The following is a 21,487-nucleotide window of genomic DNA, read 5'->3' on the forward strand; positions in this document are numbered from 1 at the left end:
CTGTACATCCTGCGAGATGGGGGGGGTGGGGTGGAGAGGAGAAGGAGAAAGTGGAGACGGCAGGTGAAGAGGAATGATAAGTTCATCCCCACAGCACAAAGAGTGCAGGATCTCCCGGCTGACACATCAGCATTTCAGAATCCCACGCTGGAGGAGGAGGAGGAGGCATTTGATTCACGTTCATCAAACTGGATTTATTTTGTTCTAAAAGATCGAAACGCAAAACAGCTCACACACAAAATACGTATCACATCGAGGTGCTGTTTCACTCCTGTTCTGTACATTAGCAGCTCTCTGAAATCCTCCACATGAACACTGTGCAGATTCAAGTAAAAAGACAGGCATGCTCAGCATTCATGGACAGTAAACATGTACAGTATATGTGCATTGCATGGACATATTGCATACATTTCAGATGCGGGTGTAGTGTATGTCTGCAGAGGTTTTTTTTGGTTTTTTTTATCCCATAGTGAAGACAACAGATAATCTATGTAATAATAACACATCTGTCTCACAACCACAGCCTATTGAAAATCAGCTTAAAAAAACAAAAGTGCGGTGTTTGTAACAGCCGTGTACTTAAACCTCACATCAGTGGTCATCATAAGGGAAAAATAAAACACTATTTAAACTCAGATTAAAGGAGCACTCCACTGACAAAGAGACTGTGCTACAAACTGGAGCCTGAAAAACATTTACCGAGCAGCGAGAGTCTGATCAAGCTGCTAACAGTCAAGTGAGAGCAGCACCACAGATGTTTCTGAGACCCACTGTCACTACGGAGAAGAACCCAGTTAGTTAGCAAATTCAAAACACTGATCCCTGTTGTCGTTGGGAACACAACAAGGCACCATAGTTAACAAATTCATCTGAAATTGATTCTGAATTTGAAAGTGAATTTGTTTTTTATCACTTATGGTTCCCTTCCAAAATGAACCTTGTGAGTTTTTTCTCTCCACAGGTTTGTAACCAGATCAAACTTTTACCTCTGGATCCTCAGATTCACAAAAATAAACTCCTCCCACTTTATTAAAATCTTTTCAGGTTGAATCAGGGCGTGTGTCCATGTAGCGTGTTTTTTTTTTCTTGAGTGCTAGCATCTTTTTTCAATTGTTTGCAGTGAAGACGGAGCATATGTGAGTGTTACTATTATTGGATTTTTAAATGTGATGCTTTGGTGTATCCACGTCTTAATGAGGAAATAGATTTCAGACCATTGGTATCCTTTTTATCCTTCTATCTTTTTATTGATTATAATGATTATTGTAACTAATATCTTGTTGTTTACACAGCCTACTTGTTATATATTATATGAAAACTGTCTCTCTGATATGAGCTAACACAATAAATGCATTTAAACTACTGTATACCCTTGGCTTTGTGGAAGTGTGCCTGAAGTAAGCCCAGTAGCTTCCTTTTGTCCCTGTTAACCAATCAGATGGGGTGAGACTCGGTGAGTCTCGCTGCCCTTGTAAACAAGAAAATGGAGGAGAAGCCTGTTGTGGGCGTGCCCGTCTGGCCCGAGATGTAACGATCACAACGAAGACAGAAAGGCTCATCTGTGCTGGTTGGTGTTGTGCTTTTATCATGACGTTTAGTCATGCACCCACATCCTCCTCGCTCTGCAGCTCATCCATACAAACTATGAGGGCGAGCATCCTCTGGTTGGAGCTCATGGTGAAAAAACAATATCAAACAAATAGTAATAAAATGCAAAGGGCCGATGCTGCTCTATCATATAACAGCAGTGGTGATATGTTGTCGGGACATTATTCCCAGAGACCTGCCAGCTCTTTTCTGTCAGAGAAAAACACTACATGGACACATGGCCTTATGGGAAATGTTTTTGGAGTTTGACCCACACTAAACGTCAGGATGCCTCAGCCTCTGCTGTATTGCCCCCTCCCCAGTGCAGAGTGCCCCTTTAATGTCTTTAAAAACACATAACATCGATTTAACATTACGGTATTCACTGTGATGCGAGGGGTAGTAGAGGTCACTGGACAAACCTGAACCCCAGTGGGACCAATCAGGGTCTTGGGTCCACGCTTTCTAGTTCACCTTGGGACAAATCTGACTCACGCTGCTGTGTTGAAACCTGACGATAGTAGCATTAACAATACATGCTGCAACTTCAGTTAACCAGTCACAAACACAACGCACTGATATGGATTTAGAGTCGATACTGTGCCTCTTACTTTTAGCTTTACCTTTAAATTTCAGACAAAAAAACAAAAACAAATAAATGTCCCAGTAACATCATACTGCGATAATGCTGAAGTAAACGGGTAATTATCAATTTATCAATATGTTAATCACATTTTTAAAGATGTGTTAGTTTGCTCAGGCTGTAGGTCAGATTGTGAAGATGTAACTTGTGTAGGCCTAGCGTGAATATAAGTGGACTTTGAGTGAGTCTGCCTGAAAATGAAAAGGTGATTAAACTGAGTCTCAGCCTCCATTACATACCTGTTTATCATAACGTCTGTGCAGCAGTATGCGTTAGTAAAATAATAAAGAATCCCGGTGTCAGGCGGTATTCCACTCAGGGAAGAAGTTCATTCATTGTTATTCCAGATATAAAGGTGTGTCTTTAATTTCCCTCCCACCGCTCCTCTTCCACGATAGAGTCCTAACTCATGTTTCCAAAGGACGCGTCACTTGCTTCAGGGGAGGCAGCGCAGTTGGGTTTGGACAAGGAAGGAATGGGGAAGGAGCAGAGAGACAGAGGAGAGAATTAATTCTGTCAAACATATCACTGTGAGAGGTATATGCTGCTAAATAAGAAAAAAAGCTGACACATACAATCTTTGCTGCAACATGCTGCTGAATGACAGCCTGCTACCAGTGGCAAATACCGGTCATAACAGCGACACTGGCAATAAAACGTATTACTTATGACATTTTAGGGAAATATGCTAATTTATGTTCTTTGAAGAAGTGAGAAATGTCTGTGTGTTCTAGCCTAGCTTAGCATGAAGACTGGAAACAGCTAGCCTAGCTCTGTCCAAAGCTAACAAGATGCACATACCAGCAGCTCTAAAGCTCACTAATTAACATGTTATATCTTGTTTCTTTAAAGGAGCTATTTGTAAGTTTTGCTATTGCTACATGGCTAACTTCAGCATTAGCAGCTGTTTACTTACCAGTCTAGAAGACACATTGTAAGGTCAGCATTAAACTTTATTCCTTTACTCACCAAGAGCTGTCTCCAGCAGTGGGAGGCAACCCTCTTGTTTTTTGCTTCTATTTCTATCTCTTCTTTTCTTCTACTGAAGCTAGCATGCTAACCAGCTAGCCTCGGCGGAAAGTGGACAGTCTCATCACTTTCTGATACTGAGTCACTGTAGCTTCCAGTCTGCCCTGAAGAAGTATTGCTGCTCAGAGGACGTATTATAACCTCTTGTTATTAAAAGCGACAAAGGCGGAAGCATTGGGCAAAGACTGGTAAGTAAACAGCCGTTAATGTTAATGCTGGCTAGCAAAAACATTACAGATAGCTCCTTTAGTCAATACAAAAAACAATCCACCATTTTAAGGGAGTTTTGTTTCCGACTGGTTCTTTGCTTTCATGGCTGTTTGTCACCAGGCAACCTGCAGAGACTCCAGGAAGTTACTGGTCCCTGTTTCCAGTCTTTGTGCTAAGCTAAGCTAAACAGCTGTTGGCTGTAGCCTCGTATTTAACATCAATATAGGGGAGTTACTATTGTAATAATAAGATAATACTGTGTTATCGTCTTATAACATTATGCCGTCCAAACAAATAGTTTCCACACATTTGAAAAGTTGAATATGATATAAAATACAGTGGAATAGAGTTGACAGGATTGAACATCAAGTTAATTTCTTTTCTTGTGATTTATTATGTACTAAAATATAATATTTGAAATAAATGTATATGATTTTGAAGTTGTGGTAGTAGATGAGGTGTAACTGTACAGTAGTACTGTATGTACTTTATACTTTAAGATGAATAAATGCCACTGAATGTGTTATAAACTGGAGTTCGTTTTAATTTGATCTCTTCTGCCGTCGTTGCCTAAATAATGACGTCCTTCTCGGGAACGTTGTTTACTTACCTGTGTGTAGTCGTGTGGAACTCACCTGTCCTCATCCAGCAACATTCACTACTTGAGACACACGACAACAGCATGGGTCAGAGCACAGGGACACACACACAGATGAGGATGAATATACACTCTATGGGACTATTTTTTTCTTCACGAGCCAAATGTTACTGTACCAGGCCGTGAACCTGTGGTGCAGAATTTGAACTGTTCTACTTTTTCTTTACTTCCTGCTTGAATATAATGATTTAATGATCTCTTTCAAAGTCATTTCTGTCATACTTTAAAGCTCAGCATTAACAGCCGTGTTAATAGAGGGAATAATAAGCGATGTCAACAGACATCAGCCATCAGCCTATGGATGTAATCAAACTCATCTGACACAGATATGTTTTGGCTCAGGTCCCACACAGATTACCTTTAATGACCATGTTGTGTGCAGTGTAGCAAGTTCAAGTTTACGACGGCGAGTCGAGACGCAGGTGCTCTGTGGAGGTGTGAAGCTTTTAAAAGCCTTTAAAATGTGGAATTTATTTATGAGGATCAACAGGTTTAACACCGTGAACTCTGCTGGCGCATTGTTTTATTGATCGCCTGTGTGGAATCATAGAAACAACAACATACTGCAGAACATATATGATTCTGATATTTAGGTCAGATATCATGAAGTTAAACTGAAGTAAATTAGTGTTTTATTAGAAGACAGAAAACTGAGGTCTGTGAATTATCCAGAGTAGCAAAGGAATTATTTCTAGAGGTAGATATCAGAAAACTTCAACATGTACAACAGAAACAATCTTCAATCAAAGGGTCATGAGCCTCATATTTCCGACATCAAAACATCTGTAGACGCCTGATCCAGAAACCCTAAGAGTCAAAGCTGGTTCTTGCCTTAAATATTTGATTAAAGAATTTAAAGAGTGTCAGGTTTTATGAACAAGTGTGTTGCATGGGATTGTTTGTGTGTGTGTGTGTGTGTGTCCCATGTTCTACTGACCTGGGCTGGAGGTGCCTGGGGTGACAGTGGCGGCCCCTCGGCCTCGACTCACCAACAGGGCCTCTTGGTTTTCAGCCAGAGCTTGCTTGGCCAGGTAGCGCTCCCTCTTGATCTTCAGCTCCAGGGACTCGGGGACGTCAGGTACGATCCAGTCGATGGCTCGCAGCACAAAGAACACCACATGCTGGAGGGAGGGGGCGAGACGTTTGACCTCAACATCAGACTGAAGAAAAATGTCTGTCCCGTCACAATCTCTAAAGTTTGAACTGTGAGTGTACGAGCAAGTTATACAAGCGTCACATATAAAGACGTGGAAATTTGTGTTTTCTTAACTCAAGCTCCACTGTGTAGATTTCTACCAGAGCTTTCACCCACTCCTCAGCAGATGGAGGTGTTGAATTATCTCCATGACAAGTGAACAAACTCCATCTGCTGATGAGGACCAGAAGATGTGGCTGAAATCGCCACTACTGAATGATTCCCAGGTTTAATTACTTTTCTGATAATCTCACATCATTTTGTGATATTTCCCAATCCCCTGGATGATATAATTGATTTCAAACTGTCCCGTTCTGAGATATTCTGACAGTTTTCTCGTACATTTGTTCAGTGGTTGGAGGAGAAATACTTGTCCTTCTTAGGTCTGGTTGTGTGGAATTTGCAGCGAATGCGTATGAATTTAAGTTTATTCTACTCATGCATCTCGAATGACGGTGTCAGCTAGACAGCAGACATGTCAGTGTAAACAAAGAGGGAGGGCAGATGGAAGGTGAAAACTGGAGGGAGACCGTTTTAAGTTTGAGGGGAAGATGAAGCAAAAAGGAAAACAGAGGAAGTATCTTAGGTAATATGGTGCATGTCAACTATGAAATAACAGAATATGAAAGAGTGATTTGGACAAACATCGCACTGACTGAAACAGACACTGAGAGAGGGTTAAATAACCAGAAGTTCAAGTATGCACCTGACAACAGAGGCACAACTGGCCATAGAAAAGTGGGTGAAAGATAAAAATGAATAAAATGTTGGAATTAAATTCACTGAAACGGGCAAAATATAACAAACAGAGAGAAAACAGCTCCTTCGTACCTCAAAGGCAATGATGAAGCCGAGTCTGACAGCAAGGAGCTCCCAGTAGAACAGTGTGTAGTTTCCATTGTTGTCTCTGTAAGCTTTATATCTGAAATAAAAGAACAGTTACTGCATAACAATAAGTGTGTAATGGCTGTGATGTGTGTGTGATATACAACAGAACAAACACCAGTCACACCACCCTCTGTTGGTCAAGTCTATGATCTGAAGTCAACAGGGTAGAGAAGTGAAACCCTGACAGGAGACGATGAGTCTCAGATTACATACATGCAGCGTACAGCGTACCTGCACATGGGGTACTCGGTGTAGTTAAGGGGGGCATGGGCCAAGGTAAAGTTGACGTATCCGTTGAGGTCATTATCGAACTTGTACTGGTAGAGCAGTCGAGGTAAAAAATCAGACGTGAACGCGATCAGAAAAGCCTGTGGAAAGATCAAATACAGTGTTAGAGTAAAGAAGCCGTCACCGTGACGCTCGTGATAACGACGGCGACCCGCGATGATGTCGTTATCAGTCGACTCGACTCACATTGGCGATGACGGACAGGTGCGACAGGGCTTCCAGTATGTTGAACCAGACTCCGATGTTCTGGGCGCGCTCGGCCACCGGCCTCCGGTACTCGCACACAAACTTGTGGGCGTCCAGACGGATTTCCACCCAGTTGTTGAGGAGGGCGAAGAGTGGGGCGAGGGGGAACGCCGCCACGAAGATGGTGATGAACCCGAACTGGAGCACTGCAGCACAAGAGGGTTTGTTTTAATTACAACAACTTGAACATGCACTGACGTCGTCACGTGCCTCATAAATCCAGTTCCAGACGCTCACCCATCTCCAGATACTCCTCAAAGAGGCCTTCACATTCCACCAGCTGGTAGTCTTCCTCCCACCGCCGAGGCTCCCGGGACGCCTTGTCCCCCAGCACCTTGGCCAGAGTTCTCTTCTGGCGCCAGGCCTTCACTTTCCTGTCCGAGCGGAGAAACAGGTAGGTCAGAGGTCAGGCTCTCAGCAGATTCCGGTGTTTCATTTGATTCTGACTGAATGTGTGTATTTTTTACGTTTATCATTTATTTCACACAGTTGTCTTCTGTTGCGAACCAGGATTTAAAACTGTCATGAGCATGGGGTTTTCATTTGTTCGGAGCTGGATTCATTTGCAGCAGTTGTCATAGCAACACGTCCCTCAGACTGAATCCTTCAAAAGTAGCTGCGGATTTCTCTTATTATGGCTTTTCTTTTTTTGTCATCTCAGCAGCTCATTCTCGTTTTGCTGTGACACAAATCTGCCTCAAAACCCACCGCACATGTCAAACGTTTTTTGAGACAACGGCACAAGCTTCTGCCGATAATCAGCAATCCCCAGGAGAAACAAACGAGAGACACCACACCCGGTCCTCCGTGTCGAGCTGTCGCAGGTCAAAGCAGTTAAAACTGATCGAGTGTTCAACAGGTTTCATTTAAACATTGCTCCCCCCTTCATCTACTCAGTGGCAGCCATCCTCTCAGATATCAACAAGAAACGACAACTGGAACAAGCGTGTTGATCCAAAGACGAAGACGCCGCCGCCCGAAGGAAGCCCCGCCAATGTCAGAGTTAGATTAAACCAGCGGGTAGACGACAGGATAAACCCTGTGGGCCGTGTTCCTCAAGGGATTTGGGTCCTAAATTTGGATGCAGCTACAGTTTAGAAAAAAGAAAAGTGAAAACCACTTGGACGAGCAGACTCAACCTGACTGCCGACTCACGCACTCAGCTCCAATCCATCATTTAATCAGTCTAACAGCAGCTGCACTTTAGACCTCACTATGTGGGACATTAAATACAGTATACACTGCTGTGTTTTCCCCCTGCTCATGTACAACACATCATATCCCAATACAAGATGACTACCCATAATGCCTTACAGGGAGCGCTAAAAGAAAAAAAAGTAGTAATACTAACAAGAAGTAATTATAATAATAATAAGTAATTATGCAATATCAGACTGGGTGTGATCTGTGTGTCTCATAATTTGTGGTTTGCCAGTAAGTAGTAAAATGCCATTTGAACATTTTCTGTTGGAGTAAATGGAGCTCTGCGGTCGGCCATTTTTTATTTTTTATTTGAAAAAAGTCTTAATTTACCCAGAATTCACTGTACCACCGTCCAGATTTAGATGGTCAAGAACTTAACTGCTTTGTGCAACGGAGGAATTTAGACTGAAGAAGTCTGACTATCTGTTATATTTAAGACACAGTGATATTATTCTAATTCTAAGTTTAAAAAGGTCTGATCCCTTTAGACTGATCAGTAACAGCAGGGGAAAGCTGTGTTGGAAATAGACAACATAATATTTGCAGTAGACTAATGGACATCTGATCTAATGGAAACGCCCAGTCAAACGGAAACATACGGGATAATGAACTCCTGAATGTTGTTGATGAGTTGCTTTCCCACCATGATGATGAAGAGTTGTTCGGCCAGTTCGATGAGACAACCACCAGGACCACACTGCAATATGAAAACACACAGAAACACACGGAGCAGGATCCGTAAAATCTTCCTGCAGGTTAATTATATATTATCTAAAAGCAGAGGCAGGAACTCACATCTTCATTTCTCATCCCAAACAAGGTCCCATAGTTGGTGGGATAACCCACAAACCTGAACACATGGATAAGAAAGACATTTAAAATCTTATTGGTGAGTGTGACAAAATGATCTTACTATCTGAATCATTTCTGTGTCTGTCGATACTCGTGTCTCACCTTCCTTTAAAGAAAGCCACGTAGAAAGGAGAAGAGTAGAAGTTGACAAACTGGAAGATGAACACCTTGAAGATGAAGGCGTTGTCGTACTGGGTTTGTGTTCTGTGCATCTCTGCCACAAAGAAAACAAAGACACACACCATTAAAGACATAAAACCCTTGATAATAATTTTACCGTTTGACACATGTGGCTGCTGTGAGATGTCAAAAACACAGCAACAAAGACAGTGTAGTGTGTCACATGTACCCAGCGCTGTGTGACACTCTGCACATGTGTTTTTATTGCCTTTAGTGAGAGACTATTTTTACCCCAGATGATGGGATCAAATTCAAAACGTGGTCTCCTCTGTGTCTTCAGTCAGAGCAGATCCAAATATCAATATACAGTACTGAGGTTTGAGGTGTTGGAGAGCTGTATTGATTCTTACCCCATTTAGTGAGCTGCTCAGCTAATGCAGTGTAGACCCGGCCCATCAACAGGATGAGGCCCAGATTTACAATACTGCTGGAGATGTTGGCGATGGTCCCTGCCTGATGAGGAAGTCACACACATGTATAAATGTACACAAATAAACACACACATACTCAAAGGATGCTGGGCTGTACTTCACACACAGACTTACAGTAAAGTCTATTAATGTAGTTATTACAAGAACAAATGAAATGCACACATCCTCCGTAGACACCCTGTGCAGCTCTGATATACCTCTGTTCGCAGGACGGGGCTCCCGGTATGAAACATCATCACGCTGATGATACCGCGGCACATGACCACCGTCACCAGGAAGATCATCACCACACAGAGCTGAGAGGGAAGACGCAGGGATGTTTGGTCAAAGGAAAAGTAAAAAAAATACCAAACAAATAAAATAAAAAATACCCAAGACATAAAAAAAATACCAAAGAAAACAAACAAACAAATAAAAAAAAAAATGTATATATAAATATATATATATATATAAATATATAAATACCAATTTTTTTTTTTTAAATATCAGAGAAATAAAAAAATACCAAAGAATATAAAAATCCCCCCCCCAAAAAAACCCCCCAAAAAAACCCAAAATTTAAAAAAAATCCCCCCAAAAAATAAAAATAAAAAAACCAAAGAAACATAAAAAATACCAAAAAATATTTAAAAAAAAACAAAAAACATAAAAACAAACAAATTAAAAAATACCAAAGAAATAAAAAAATACCAAAAAAAAAATGTAAAAAATACCACGGAAATAACACAGAGATGAAGCAGTTCCTCATGATGTTCAGAAGAAGCTTGTCATTCGTTACTACACTGATTCAGTTTCATCACCAACAGTGTCAGGTGATAGCCAATCAGAGGTCTCGTAGGAAGTACTGATAAGATATCTTCTCCATGGACATCAGCCAGAATAAAATAAAATAAAATAAAATACATATCATCTTTTTCGTGATGTCCATGTTTGTTGTCTGTGTTTGACTGATAACAGATTCTGTTTAGCAGCAAAGAAACACAGAAACACACCAGACCAGCAGATTTACACAAATTCACTTGCATTTAAATCAGTGGGTGCAAGGTTGGCAGTATTTGCCCAGTTAAAGCTAAAAATAGACATCAATTAGAACGATACTGAAGTAGAAGTGATACCTCTCTTTACATCTGATCCCAGAACAGCGATCTGTCCCTTTAAGGATGTTGCCTGTTTGCATTCATCATGTAATTTCCCGCCCCCTGTTGTGGCAGCAGGGTATTGTCCCTGAAGCTAGCCTGACTTCCAGCTGTTGTATCTATCGTTTCTGTCATTTTCATGGGTGTGACTGTGTCCCGTTGAATAGCTATGACCAAGGTGAGCTTGGACTCAGCTTCTACCGTTCTGAGATCAGTAATGATATTTCAGCATTATAGGTAGACGTGTGTGGAAACTAAACTAAACAGTAGCAAGTAAACGAACAGATTACACCGATTTATCATCCGTGTGAGATCTGCAGTAGGTCTGAGACAGAATAATGTTACAGGAGTAGAGCAGCTCCTTTCAGGAATAGATCAGTACGCAGGTTGTGGGCGTAGCGAGCGAGAAAGAGAGTTGGCTGCTTGGTTCTGCTTCCCCATCTGTAAAAGTCACCGAACGCCACTGAGTTCAACTGATTCTGTGATTGAGAAACCCTCATTAGCAAAATGTTTCTTATGTTTCCAAGGCCAATCCACAACGAACCAGTTCTCAGAGTTTCTGAACTGGGAAAAGAAATTGTTTTGCATAGATAGATATAAATGGTATTAATTAGACTGTATATTGTAAAACAATTAAAGACTAATTTTGTTCATTTCAGCAGGAAACAGCTGCTTGCCTCGTTAAAAATAAGCTTCCTGACTGACTGGCTTCAGCCTCAGTCACTCTTCTCGGATCGATTTCTAGATCACTGGTCACAGATACTGTTCTGTGCAGTTAGCCTTTACACATCATGTGTGTTGGTGCCATGGCAGCATTTTCAATTTTCCACCTTTGTCACTATTGTCAGAGAAGGGCTGGAGTAAAGCTGATCCTCGGGTCCCTGTCCAAGAAGAAGTTAATCCAGTGTATGGCCGAGATTATCAGATCGAATCTAACCCTGTGGGCAAATGACCTGGATTCATTATTAGAACAGGGGTTCAGTTACCACTGTAGGTGGAACAGCACACAGGTGTAAACTCCACCTCTCTTTCTCTTCAGGATCTCAAGAGTAAAAGCTCAAAAGACACTGAGACTCTTCACTGAAGAATATAAGAAAAGGGGAGCAGGTCTGTTCATACGTGTGTGGAAGCTGATCAGGATGTCGCATTAGATTCACATCATGATATGTGAAGAATGAGTTTCATTAGATTAGAAGTAAGTGACATTGAGTCGCCACAATTGTAAATAATATTGATCTATTCCTGCAATAAAAAGGTTACACAAGTCAAAGAGACACCTGGAACTCAGAGACAGCTCAACAGCTTCTCTCTAAAACATTTTTAAACATTGTCTCACCATCATGATGATGACCATGGAGCCGGTGAACATGCGGGACAGCCTGGTCTTCTCAGGGAAGTAGGGCTCTTTGACCCCAGTCACTGGATTCTGCTCCATCGTTGGGGCCATGGCTGCGAACTCTGGCCGAGGACGTTCCTGAGGGAACACAGAGATGACGTCAGCCTCGGTGGACTCACTCTTTACCGGTGTGCTGAGAGCAGTCCAGTCTATGTACCATGGAAAATTAGCTTGGTGTGGTATTTGTCTCACAACTAAACTCTAAAAATCACTTTGCAAAAGAGGTTTATGTTTTAGGTTTTATTCCAGAGGTAATATAATCTATAATCTTGATTTACAACATCCTGTTTTCTCCATCAGGCCAACATCACCTACACTTTATCTAATGTCAAGCATTTTATCTTCAAGTTTATTTGCCTATCTTAGTAATTAAAACAAAACACTCAACAGGAAACTAGAATCCCCGCCTCGTGGTTGTTTCCTGCACCAATCAGCCAAGTGACAGGAAACACGGCCACAGTCTCTCCTTCCTGAGTTACAGTGTTGAGCCATGGCAACAAGTGTTTTTGCAGAACATTATGATGTCACAGTGAAGTCGACCTTTGACCATTTGGATATAAAAGGTCATCACTTAATCCTATCTTTACAGACATTTGAGTTAAATTGTGTCATAATTAGGCAATTAATTTGTGACTTATGGCCAAAAAATGTGTTTGTGAGGTCACAGTGACCTTTGACCTTTGACCACCACAATCTAATCAGCTCATCCTTGAGTCCAAGTACCAGTTCCTTCAAGGCGTTACTGAGATATCGCGTCCACGAGAATGTTGTGTTTGTTAGTCACTTAATCGTGACGTACCTAAGAAAAGTGTGTGAGACCAGTGCGTTCATACTCATCCTGAAAAATCAAGCAGAACAGGAAGGATTATGAGACCTCTTCTTCGTGGAAGTCCATGCAGTCCCAGTGATGGGCCAGGGTGGCCATCTTTCTCTTCCAGTACTCCAGGAAGGTCACGGCCCAGAAGGACATGAACACACTGAAGAAGACTGTACCTGGGTGGTCGAACAGGTATCCCAACTGCAACGCAGAGAGATTCGGTGCAAACATTCAGAGACAAACATCACCTCTGAGTCTGTTTGCGCTGTGATTATAATCCAGCTTGTTTACAGCTGTGTACCTGAGCCATGGTGCAGATCTCAGACATGTTCCAGGCCTTGCATGTGTTACAGAGAGGACACATCAGGTAAGAGGCGCCGCTGGTGCAGATTTCTTTCCTGTTGACAGACACACAGACACAGATCAGTTAAAACTGAGAAAAACAAGTTTTGATCTGGCCCTTTAATCACGTCTACTCATAATCATTAACATAAGAGCTCGGGGACGGGGTGGATCAGCTGTGATGCACACAAACTCAGGGTGCATTGAGTCCAGGAAGAGTGAGGGAGTAACACAGATGAAAGGTGTTGGAATCAGTTACTTGCTGCCGGGGAATAGAGCAACTGCACCTCCACTTATTAGAGTTATTCAGTGAATTACTGAAACATGACTATACATGGGATAAATGACTGAGAGACGTTTCCTCTTCCTTATTTTTGTAATGAGGGGATTATTCTGCACTAATTATCACATGACGGCTGCAGTTTATTGCTGCTGGAAACTGCTCTCCATCCATTCTGCACTAATCAATGGCTTTAATCTACAGTGTGAACTAATGAACCTCGTGAATCTGAGACATTTGACTGTCTTCCTTCCTCGGTTATTGACTCGTCTCCCACTCTGTCTAAACTCCCTCTGGACTTCATGGTGGGATGAAGAAGTGATTCCACAGTGCTGTGTAGAAAGAGCAGAACCCCACTGTTATAAATCATGTATAATAAATTGGGCACAGACTTTCCCCTTGTGAACTGTAGAATTATGTTATTTTTTTTTATCTTTAGGCAGAACAGACTGCGCTTTCATGTGTATGAAAATGTGCTTGTTTAAGATAATTTGGGAGAAAGTGAAGTTTTAATTCTTGGCATTGCTCAAAGGAACCGTTAAACATTTTGGGAAACAAGCTTATTTCCTTTCCTTCTGAGAGTGAGATGAGTAGATCGATACTAATCTCATGACGGCGTGTTAAGCTCAGAGCTGTGCTGCGGCTACGCTGCCGGATGCCGGTCACGATCTGTTTGTTGTAAGTGTCTGTGCAGGTACCAAATCTGACAACCTCACTGTCGATGGAAGACGGAGGGAAGTCGCTGTAACCAGTTGTTGTTTCCACCACTGAACAGACTGTAGAATCACGCTGTCTTCTTTACAGAAGCACGAGAAGCGAAGAATTACAAAGACGAGAAACTGGCACAGTGAAGTCAGTTACCATCACTGTACAGTCACACCAAGTAAACGATGTGGGAGCAAAACCTCTGACTGTATGGAACTGAGTCACGGTGTGTTTTATTGTTTATGAAGTCAGATTTTAATTAGAAAACATTAGATAATAACTGCAAGGAGAAGGAGAGAGACACAGCTCGAGCGGCTTCTTGTTTGTTTTGGTACCGATAGAAATTCAAGATTATTACACCGTGAATTCTAACTGCGTGTGTTCTCATCAGAGCTGCAGCGTCGAGGGGTTAGTCCACATGAAAAAAACTGCTTCTTCAGGTATTTTTCAAGCATTTTATGTGTTGATTACGGAGCTGATGAGAGCGAGATGACAGGAAGTGAGGAGAGACACACATGGGGAACGACATGCAACAAAGATCCCATGCTGGACTCGAACCAGGGGAGTTATGGTTCAACCATCTTAACACCTAAACAAACAGGGCGCCCTGTGAATGAGTAAAATTGAGTTCCCTTTAAGATGAGACCAACACACCTTGAACCATCAGCTAAATAATACCTGACACTTGATGAACCGTGTTTTAAGTGTGTGTGTGTAATGCTCAATCGCTTCGTGTGTTATGCAATAAAGGCTGTATGTTGTGTGCAGCGTGTGGACTCACGCTGGTGCGTTGGTATGCATGGACATGACTCCAGACACAAAGACCAGGGTTCCCACCACAGCCGCCGGCAGCAGCCACGCTGTGTAGAAACCTGCAGAGACATAAAGCTCCATTAGGCTGCAGCTCTCTGTTGATGCATGCGCAATTACACTGACTGCTACACTGCTGTTTAATGCTGGAATGTCCTGGATGAGGAGGTTCGGTTGGGATCACAGAAAGCGTGTCTCATGCTGAGGACGGTGGTGTTAGTTTCTTATTGACAAACGTTTGTTTTTAAATGTGACGAAAGTGAGAAAATAAAGAATATGAAAGAAATACTGGAAAAAGTAAAACATTATCAGAAGGAAAGAAAAAAAACATGTTGAAATTGATTCTTAATTTACTACAGATTTGTGATGGCATTTAACATCAGCTCCTAGGGTTTCAAGACCTTTCGACCACACTGCACGGTCTTCATCGTATACGATATTACATGACCAAAGACCAGAGCTCCACACTTAGGTCACATGATTACACCTGAGCTTTCTCCAGGTGAGAAAACTCCATCTGCTGATGAAGACTGTTAAGATGCAGCTGAAAACTGAAAGTGCCTGAAAAAGTTAGTAAGTGGGCCTTGAGTGTGTGTGTGTGTGTGTGTGTGTGTGTGTGTAGTGTGGGGACCGTCCATAAATTTAAATTAAAATCATAGCTTGATAACACAGAGTTAATTGAGCTTGATAAACACACGTTTTACGAATTGGTCATTTATTCCCCATTCAACTTATTAAACACCTAAAAAAAACAGTGTAAATACTTAAAATCTAATATTTTTCATTGTCATATTTTTTTTTTTTTTAATATTTTTACAAATTTGGATTGTGTTCTTCGGTTTCAAATTAAACCAAATTATATCCACATGAGGAAGTCAAAAGGGGCGGAATGCTCCTTATGGGCACCATAATTATTATGTCTAAATGAGAGTTTATATTTACCCAGCCAGGCGAAGTACAGTGCAATCTTCTCCCCAAAGTACTCCCTGATGTGGTCCAGTGGTTGGTACTTGTACCATCTCCACCAGCGGGCCCAGTAGTGGTAAAGAACCTGCCTCTGGTTCAGCTCGTCAGGACGGATCTCAAACTTCGGGAGCTGAAAAGGGCCCTGTCAAAAAAACAAAAACAAGCACTCAGCTGATTAGAGAAGGAAAAGTCTTACATGAGATTAAAGAGCAGATAAATAATATCTGACCTCATGCAGGGGGAAAGCTGCAGTGTACGCCCCTTCATTTATCAGTCTGTCCACACCTACTTCTGCCCTCTTCTTTCTGCCGTAAACCGTCCTGGCGAGGATCTCGTACACCTGAAATAAGACACACACTCTCGCTCCATCAGAGACAATAAACCCTGAACACGTCCGGGCATACTGTTAAAGGAAGTCCTGTTACTCACGACACGGTGTCTCTGTGTGTTAGTGAAGTAGGTTTCATGTTCGTCACAGCCAAGGAATCTGAAAAAGCCAGTTTCACTTTTACACAGAGCAGAACAATGACAGCTGGTTCTGTCATGGACCGACGTCAACCAGAACTCACCTGTTCATCTTTGACTTGCGAAAGGCACATGTGTAATAGTCCAGAGGCCTGTTTGGCACCGCCTCAGTCATTACATTAGGAATGCATAGTCTACTCAGGACCTGAGCAGATGTGTTTAAGTCCAGATGTGGCTGCGCCTGGAAAACAAAACACACACTGATTCAGTATCAACAATATTTCATCAGCGTCGTCTTTATGAAGTGATAACACTCAAGCTCTCATTAAATTTGGTGACACCTGTGGTTACTGGTGATAAGTGTAAGTGCACTTTAGTAATTAGAGTAAAATCGTAAACTTAAATGCTCAAGTTGTCGTGTCCACAGGTGCGGAATGAGCTTGATAACAGAACTGAAAGCAGCAGCTGCTGCTAAAATATATTGAAAGGCCGGAACTGAACTTTTATTTTCTATTTACCAGTTATTGCTGATTGTGTATCTTGCCTATTGAATGAATGTATGGACTGATGGGAGAGACGTTTTTGAACCATTTAGTTCTTCTTCTTCTTTTTAGGGTTTCAGGTATTGGGATCCCTTTTTCATCCTCTGTTATTTTCATGTTTGTGCTTTGACTTGGATTTTATATCTGATTTGAGTGAAAAAAAAAATGATGATGACGAAAAAAAAAAAAAGGTTATTAGTGTCTATGCATTGAGCACAGGGGACAGCAAACACAGGCTTTTATCCTCTGCATTACATCCAGCACATGCAAACACCAAAACTGGGGTTTAGTGTTATAAGAAGAACCTAAACTGACGCCTGCAGCTGTGGTTGAACCCTAATGTCCCTCTAAAAACCCTCTGAATGACAATGCTAACATGCTAATGTTTGGCAGATTGACCCATCAGACTCATTAATAGAGTTAGCCTGGGGCTTGACCTTACTGACCCCACTCACCTACTACTATTTATCCTTGGACTACTTTAAGCACACTAACTATCTACATCTTTGTCTATAATGTGTGTAATTTAACATCTTCAGTTAGCACATTAGCATGCAAACATTTGCTGATTGGCACTAAACACAGAGTGGAGCTGAGGCTGATGAGCTTTTAGCTTTTCAGTCACAAGTTTTCACACTAAATGAAACATCAAGGACTGAAGTGATTAAAAGTCAACGTCATATGTATGGACCAGATTTCATGGCAGTTCATCCAAAAACTGTGGAGTTGTTAGTATAAATTCTGTGGAGGCAGCGATCAGCTGATCCCAGAGACAAAAATACACTGGACAAATCCAGCCATAATTAGCATCAAAGATGGAGTTTGATGTAATGAAAATCTTAAGGATTATAACTTTTAATTAGAAATATTTAATTAGAAACAGCTGTGTTCACCTGCAGCGGAGCTCTCAGACAGAGTTCCTCAGCGTAATACACCATCACATCCCAGGGAGCACTGAGTTTCAGAAAGTGAATCGTTTTCTTTTCATTCGCTGTTTCCTCCTAAAGAGAAGAGGGAACAGAAATATGAGTAGATGACGAGCTTATTAATAAGGTGAATAATCTTGAATCTGGTCTTTAGCACCTTCTCCATCAGCAGTCCAACACTCGTCAGATTCTGGACAAACTTCTCCCTCCACTGTGCCAACTGTGCTTTCCTCCGCTCGGACCTGCTGCTCTCCTCGGTGGCCACGGCTCCCCCCTCCTCGCTGGGCGCCTCACTCGTCCCCTTCCCTCGCCGCTTCCTCCTCGAGCGGACCTCCCACACCAGTACAAAGTCTGGATCAACCATAAGGAGCCAAAAGGGTGAATGAGGCTCTGACTTGATCATCCATCAGTGAAGCTTGTGACAGCTGATACAATACAAACTGCTGATGCTGCCTACCAATTTTAGTTCTTCCATCTCTGAAGTAATTCCCCAGCTGTGGAAGGGGCTGGTTACTTCTTGTATTACAGTGAATATAAATGGGATCATCACCACCAGCCATATCTTCATCGTCATCTGCAGCTGTAGCTGAAAGCTGAAAGCATCCACAGTTTAGTTCTTATCAAAGTTAATTAAAAACAAGTGAAAGACTATTATCTGCTCTCTTTTCTGCCTGTGAACCACTTCTTCTGTCTGTGGACGGTCAATTTCCCTTTGATGAGGGTTAACAGTTAAAACCTGTGCCATTACACAGCATCATAAAAGCCTCCACTTTGCAGTAATGAGTCCAGAAAGATGATAACTGGGCTTTTTACAATGTGATTGAGCGCAGCAAAGTCATGTCTTACCACAAGACATTCGTGATACACTACACCTCGTAGCATATTGTACGCCTGCGGATTTCACATGAAGAGTAAAACCCTTCTAGTCTCACTGCAACATCTCTGACAGGTCAGTGAGGTGTGAAGGAATGAGTCATTTTCAGTTATTTTCCAAGTTTAGTTGGTTCCTGTATAAAAGTAGAAAACACTGCAGCATTTACTCACATATCTCGGTGGGATGAAGCCCCCGTTGTGCAGACTCCCATAGCTCTCCGTGGTTTGTGCTTCACCCCCATAGTCCAGATCCAGGAGGACTTCTCTGTCACCCCTCACCACCTCCGAGCCCTTCCTCAGCATGATGCGGAGGATGACTGAAATATCTGAGGCTGGACACATTCACATGAAATTGCGCTGCTCACTCGCACGTAGCTTATCGCTGAAGTATTTCACAGATGACAGGTGAAGACACAGACTGAGAAGACAGAATAAAAAAGGTTGATACTGTACCTTTGCTGTGGTGAGAATGAGGCCACTGCTGCCGGATTTGCAGCAATCTGTGCTTCCCTTTTCCTCTCCCTCCTCTTTATCTCTGCATCCGTCAGGCTCCTCTGCTCCCCTGGTAAATAGCTGTGAAATACCGTAATGGATGTAACATGCAGGCAGCAGCTGAGACTTCGCCGTCTGCTTGAATGGAAATGTACATCAGGACATACAGCACAGCACAGCGCACATCCCCACTTCATAAATAATGCAACAGTCAGTCAGGGGGCAGTGGATGTGAGAGGGTGAAGTCGGAGGTCTCTCTAACACACTCATTATGCAGGACAGAACGTGTGGGGGGGGGGTGTCTCCTATTTGTTGTTACGGAGTATTCCTTCATCCATACAAGCTGCTCTGCACGTTTCATCTAATTGGTTTTGAAATGTACGTACAATTAACATAAATTATTGAGAGAAGAGAAGCTCCGCCCGTATGAGCTTCATTTCCTGATCTGCTGTGTAACATCACAGGCGTGACATTTTTCTGGTCGTTTCTCAGAGATGCTCTGATTTGACAGCCTCCACCAGCATCAGCACAATAGGTGACATAATTTGTTTTCCTCCCTCCTCCTCTTTCAGTAGACTGCATCGCTGCAGTCAAAACAGAGCTGTCTGTGAGAAGAGTATGGAAGGGTGAGTAAAGAGGAGCAGCAGGAGGAGGAGGAGGAGGAGGAGGAGGAGGAGGACGAAGTGGCAGATAGTGGGAGGAAGCGGGAAAGTGTCAGACAAATGGAGAGCGAGGTATTAAAATTGCATTAGAAAGTGAAACGCTGCAAAGTAAATGAGGGGGGCAGGGCATGTTTAAAACTGAAATACAGCACAGCAACAATTCTTTTTCCAACTGCACATGAACACATCTTTCTTCACTGTCAGTCGACGGTCTCAACTGATAATACATTTTTCATAGAGAAAAAAATCAATTATGCAGCCGAGTTAAAGGGGTACTGTGCCTTACTATGTGAGATACATCGAGTTGCATTATGGGAAATGTAGGATCCAGGGATATTGGAGTTTGACCCAAGCTAGGGACTAAAGATCCGTATCTTAGGCCTCTACTGCTTTGATTTTGACCATCATTTATACAAATGTCTCTCTTGAAGTTGCAGCAGTTTTCTTTTCACATGTTCTTCACAGGCGTCAGACTAGTGTTCAATTTACCTCTATAGTTTCTGCACTTTTAAGCGCTGCCTCACATTCAGTTTTATCTTGGGCCACTTTTATTTTGGAGGGGAACTTGTGTCTCTGTGAATGAAGTGAATACTGGCTTTGGTTAAATTGAAATGTTGTTGTTCCAGGGCCACAAGCTGGTACTGTCCTCATCTTGTTTTTTGTTTTTAATTATTATTGTTTTTCTTTTTTTTTTTTAAAGAAAAAGGTAATTTACCCCAACGTTCCCTGTGAATCATCATCCGTCTCATCAATCTCACCGTTTCTCTCTCCTTTAGCTCGATTTTTTCCACCCCTTGCCGAGTCATTCTGTGATTCTACTTTCCCCCTGAGGATGAGTCCAGCACATGTTGTTTTACACACAGATTAAACCTGGCACCTTCAGCTCCTCACCGGTCGCAGGTCGTGCTCTCTCACAATATAGACAGGCAGAGTTAATGGATGGTTGAAACCATGGAAACAGCACAAGCGTACCCACGGTGGCATTATTGTGCTAATAAAATAACAAAATGCATCTGAACAACACTAGTGGTATCCACTTGTTTGTCCTAGAAACCACAAGATGATGATCGATAACACCAGAGGATGTGGTCGGAAACTGCTCGGTGATGCGTTGCGTGTTGTCTTGACAGCTGATACCACATGTCTTCAGCTGTGAGTTAACTCAACTATCTTTAAATGGAAAGTCTCTCACTGGCTGTTTAGAGGCAGTGGTTTCCAAACTTTTTAAATTTCAACCTGTGAAGTACAAGGTGCTGCAAACTCAAAACTTTGCGTTAACTTCATTAAAATTAAGAAAATAATTTTAGAAGAACTTTTAATTAATTTCTGTATTTCCCATATTTCAAAAATAAAACGTGAATCATTGGATTTAAAGGAATGTCTCAATAATACATAATACTTTTGTCAACAAGCACTTACTTTCCTGGATGCTGTGGCAGAGCTTCTCAGTGATGAACAGCTGGTTGATGGACACTGTGCCGAACAGCTGCAACCGGGAATGTGACTAACATGAAGACATAACAGGGCGGTTCTGTAAAAGACCATAATTACTTTCCACAAGATTCTCTCTGCTGCAAGGGATTTGCTCTTATTTAGCCACAGGAGTATTAATCAGTGAGGCTGGCCACTGGTGTGGGGGCGTTGAGGTCTGGCTCGTTCCGGTTC

General features: G+C 42.1%; 1 protein-coding gene across 2 annotated transcripts; it reads right to left on the bottom strand.

Annotated features, from left to right (window-relative positions):
• Positions 1–179: 179 nt before the first annotated feature.
• ano11 (anoctamin 11) lies at positions 180–21,339 on the bottom strand. 2 transcript variants are annotated; one of them, XM_056386020.1, is made up of 25 exons: positions 21,242–21,339; positions 19,122–19,241; positions 18,840–19,000; positions 18,253–18,388; positions 17,953–18,146; positions 17,763–17,870; positions 16,432–16,568; positions 16,292–16,349; positions 16,092–16,202; positions 15,839–16,004; positions 14,868–14,958; positions 13,061–13,157; positions 12,817–12,960; positions 11,883–12,020; positions 9,608–9,706; positions 9,330–9,432; positions 8,902–9,013; positions 8,743–8,797; positions 8,547–8,644; positions 6,982–7,118; positions 6,685–6,890; positions 6,442–6,578; positions 6,154–6,244; positions 5,065–5,248; positions 180–2,664 (listed from the first exon to the last, which is right to left on the bottom strand). In XM_056386020.1, exons 3-25 carry the CDS (start codon positions 18,969–18,971, stop codon positions 2,633–2,635), a joined length of 2,766 nt encoding a protein of 921 aa, XP_056241995.1. In that variant the 5' UTR covers positions 18,972–19,000; positions 19,122–19,241; positions 21,242–21,339; the 3' UTR covers positions 180–2,632. The 2 variants fall into 2 exon arrangements, with proteins under 2 accessions (XP_056241995.1, XP_056241996.1); XM_056386021.1 differs by lacking the exon at positions 21,242–21,339 and having other exon boundaries at positions 5,117–5,248; positions 19,122–19,523.
• Positions 21,340–21,487: the final 148 nt, after the last annotated feature.

Source organism: Seriola aureovittata, chromosome 9 (genome assembly GCF_021018895.1).
Source record: "Seriola aureovittata isolate HTS-2021-v1 ecotype China chromosome 9, ASM2101889v1, whole genome shotgun sequence".
NCBI classification, from domain to species: Eukaryota; Metazoa; Chordata; class Actinopteri; order Carangiformes; family Carangidae; genus Seriola; species Seriola aureovittata.

What these genes read in the sequence shown, in the direction of transcription:
- ano11 (XM_056386020.1), bottom strand. Translation starts at nt 18,971, where the DNA reads ATGCTGAGGAAGGGCTCGGAGGTGGTGAGGGGTGACAGAGAAGTCCTC. An exon ending in TTGGACTGCTGATGGAGAAG is followed by an intron (nt 17,871 to 17,952) that starts GTGCTAAAGACC and finishes TCTTCTCTTTAG; the next exon opens with GAGGAAACAGCGAATGAAAA. An exon ending in ACCGAGTACCCCATGTGCAG is followed by an intron (nt 6,245 to 6,441) that starts GTACGCTGTACG and finishes CTTTTATTTCAG; the next exon opens with ATATAAAGCTTACAGAGACA.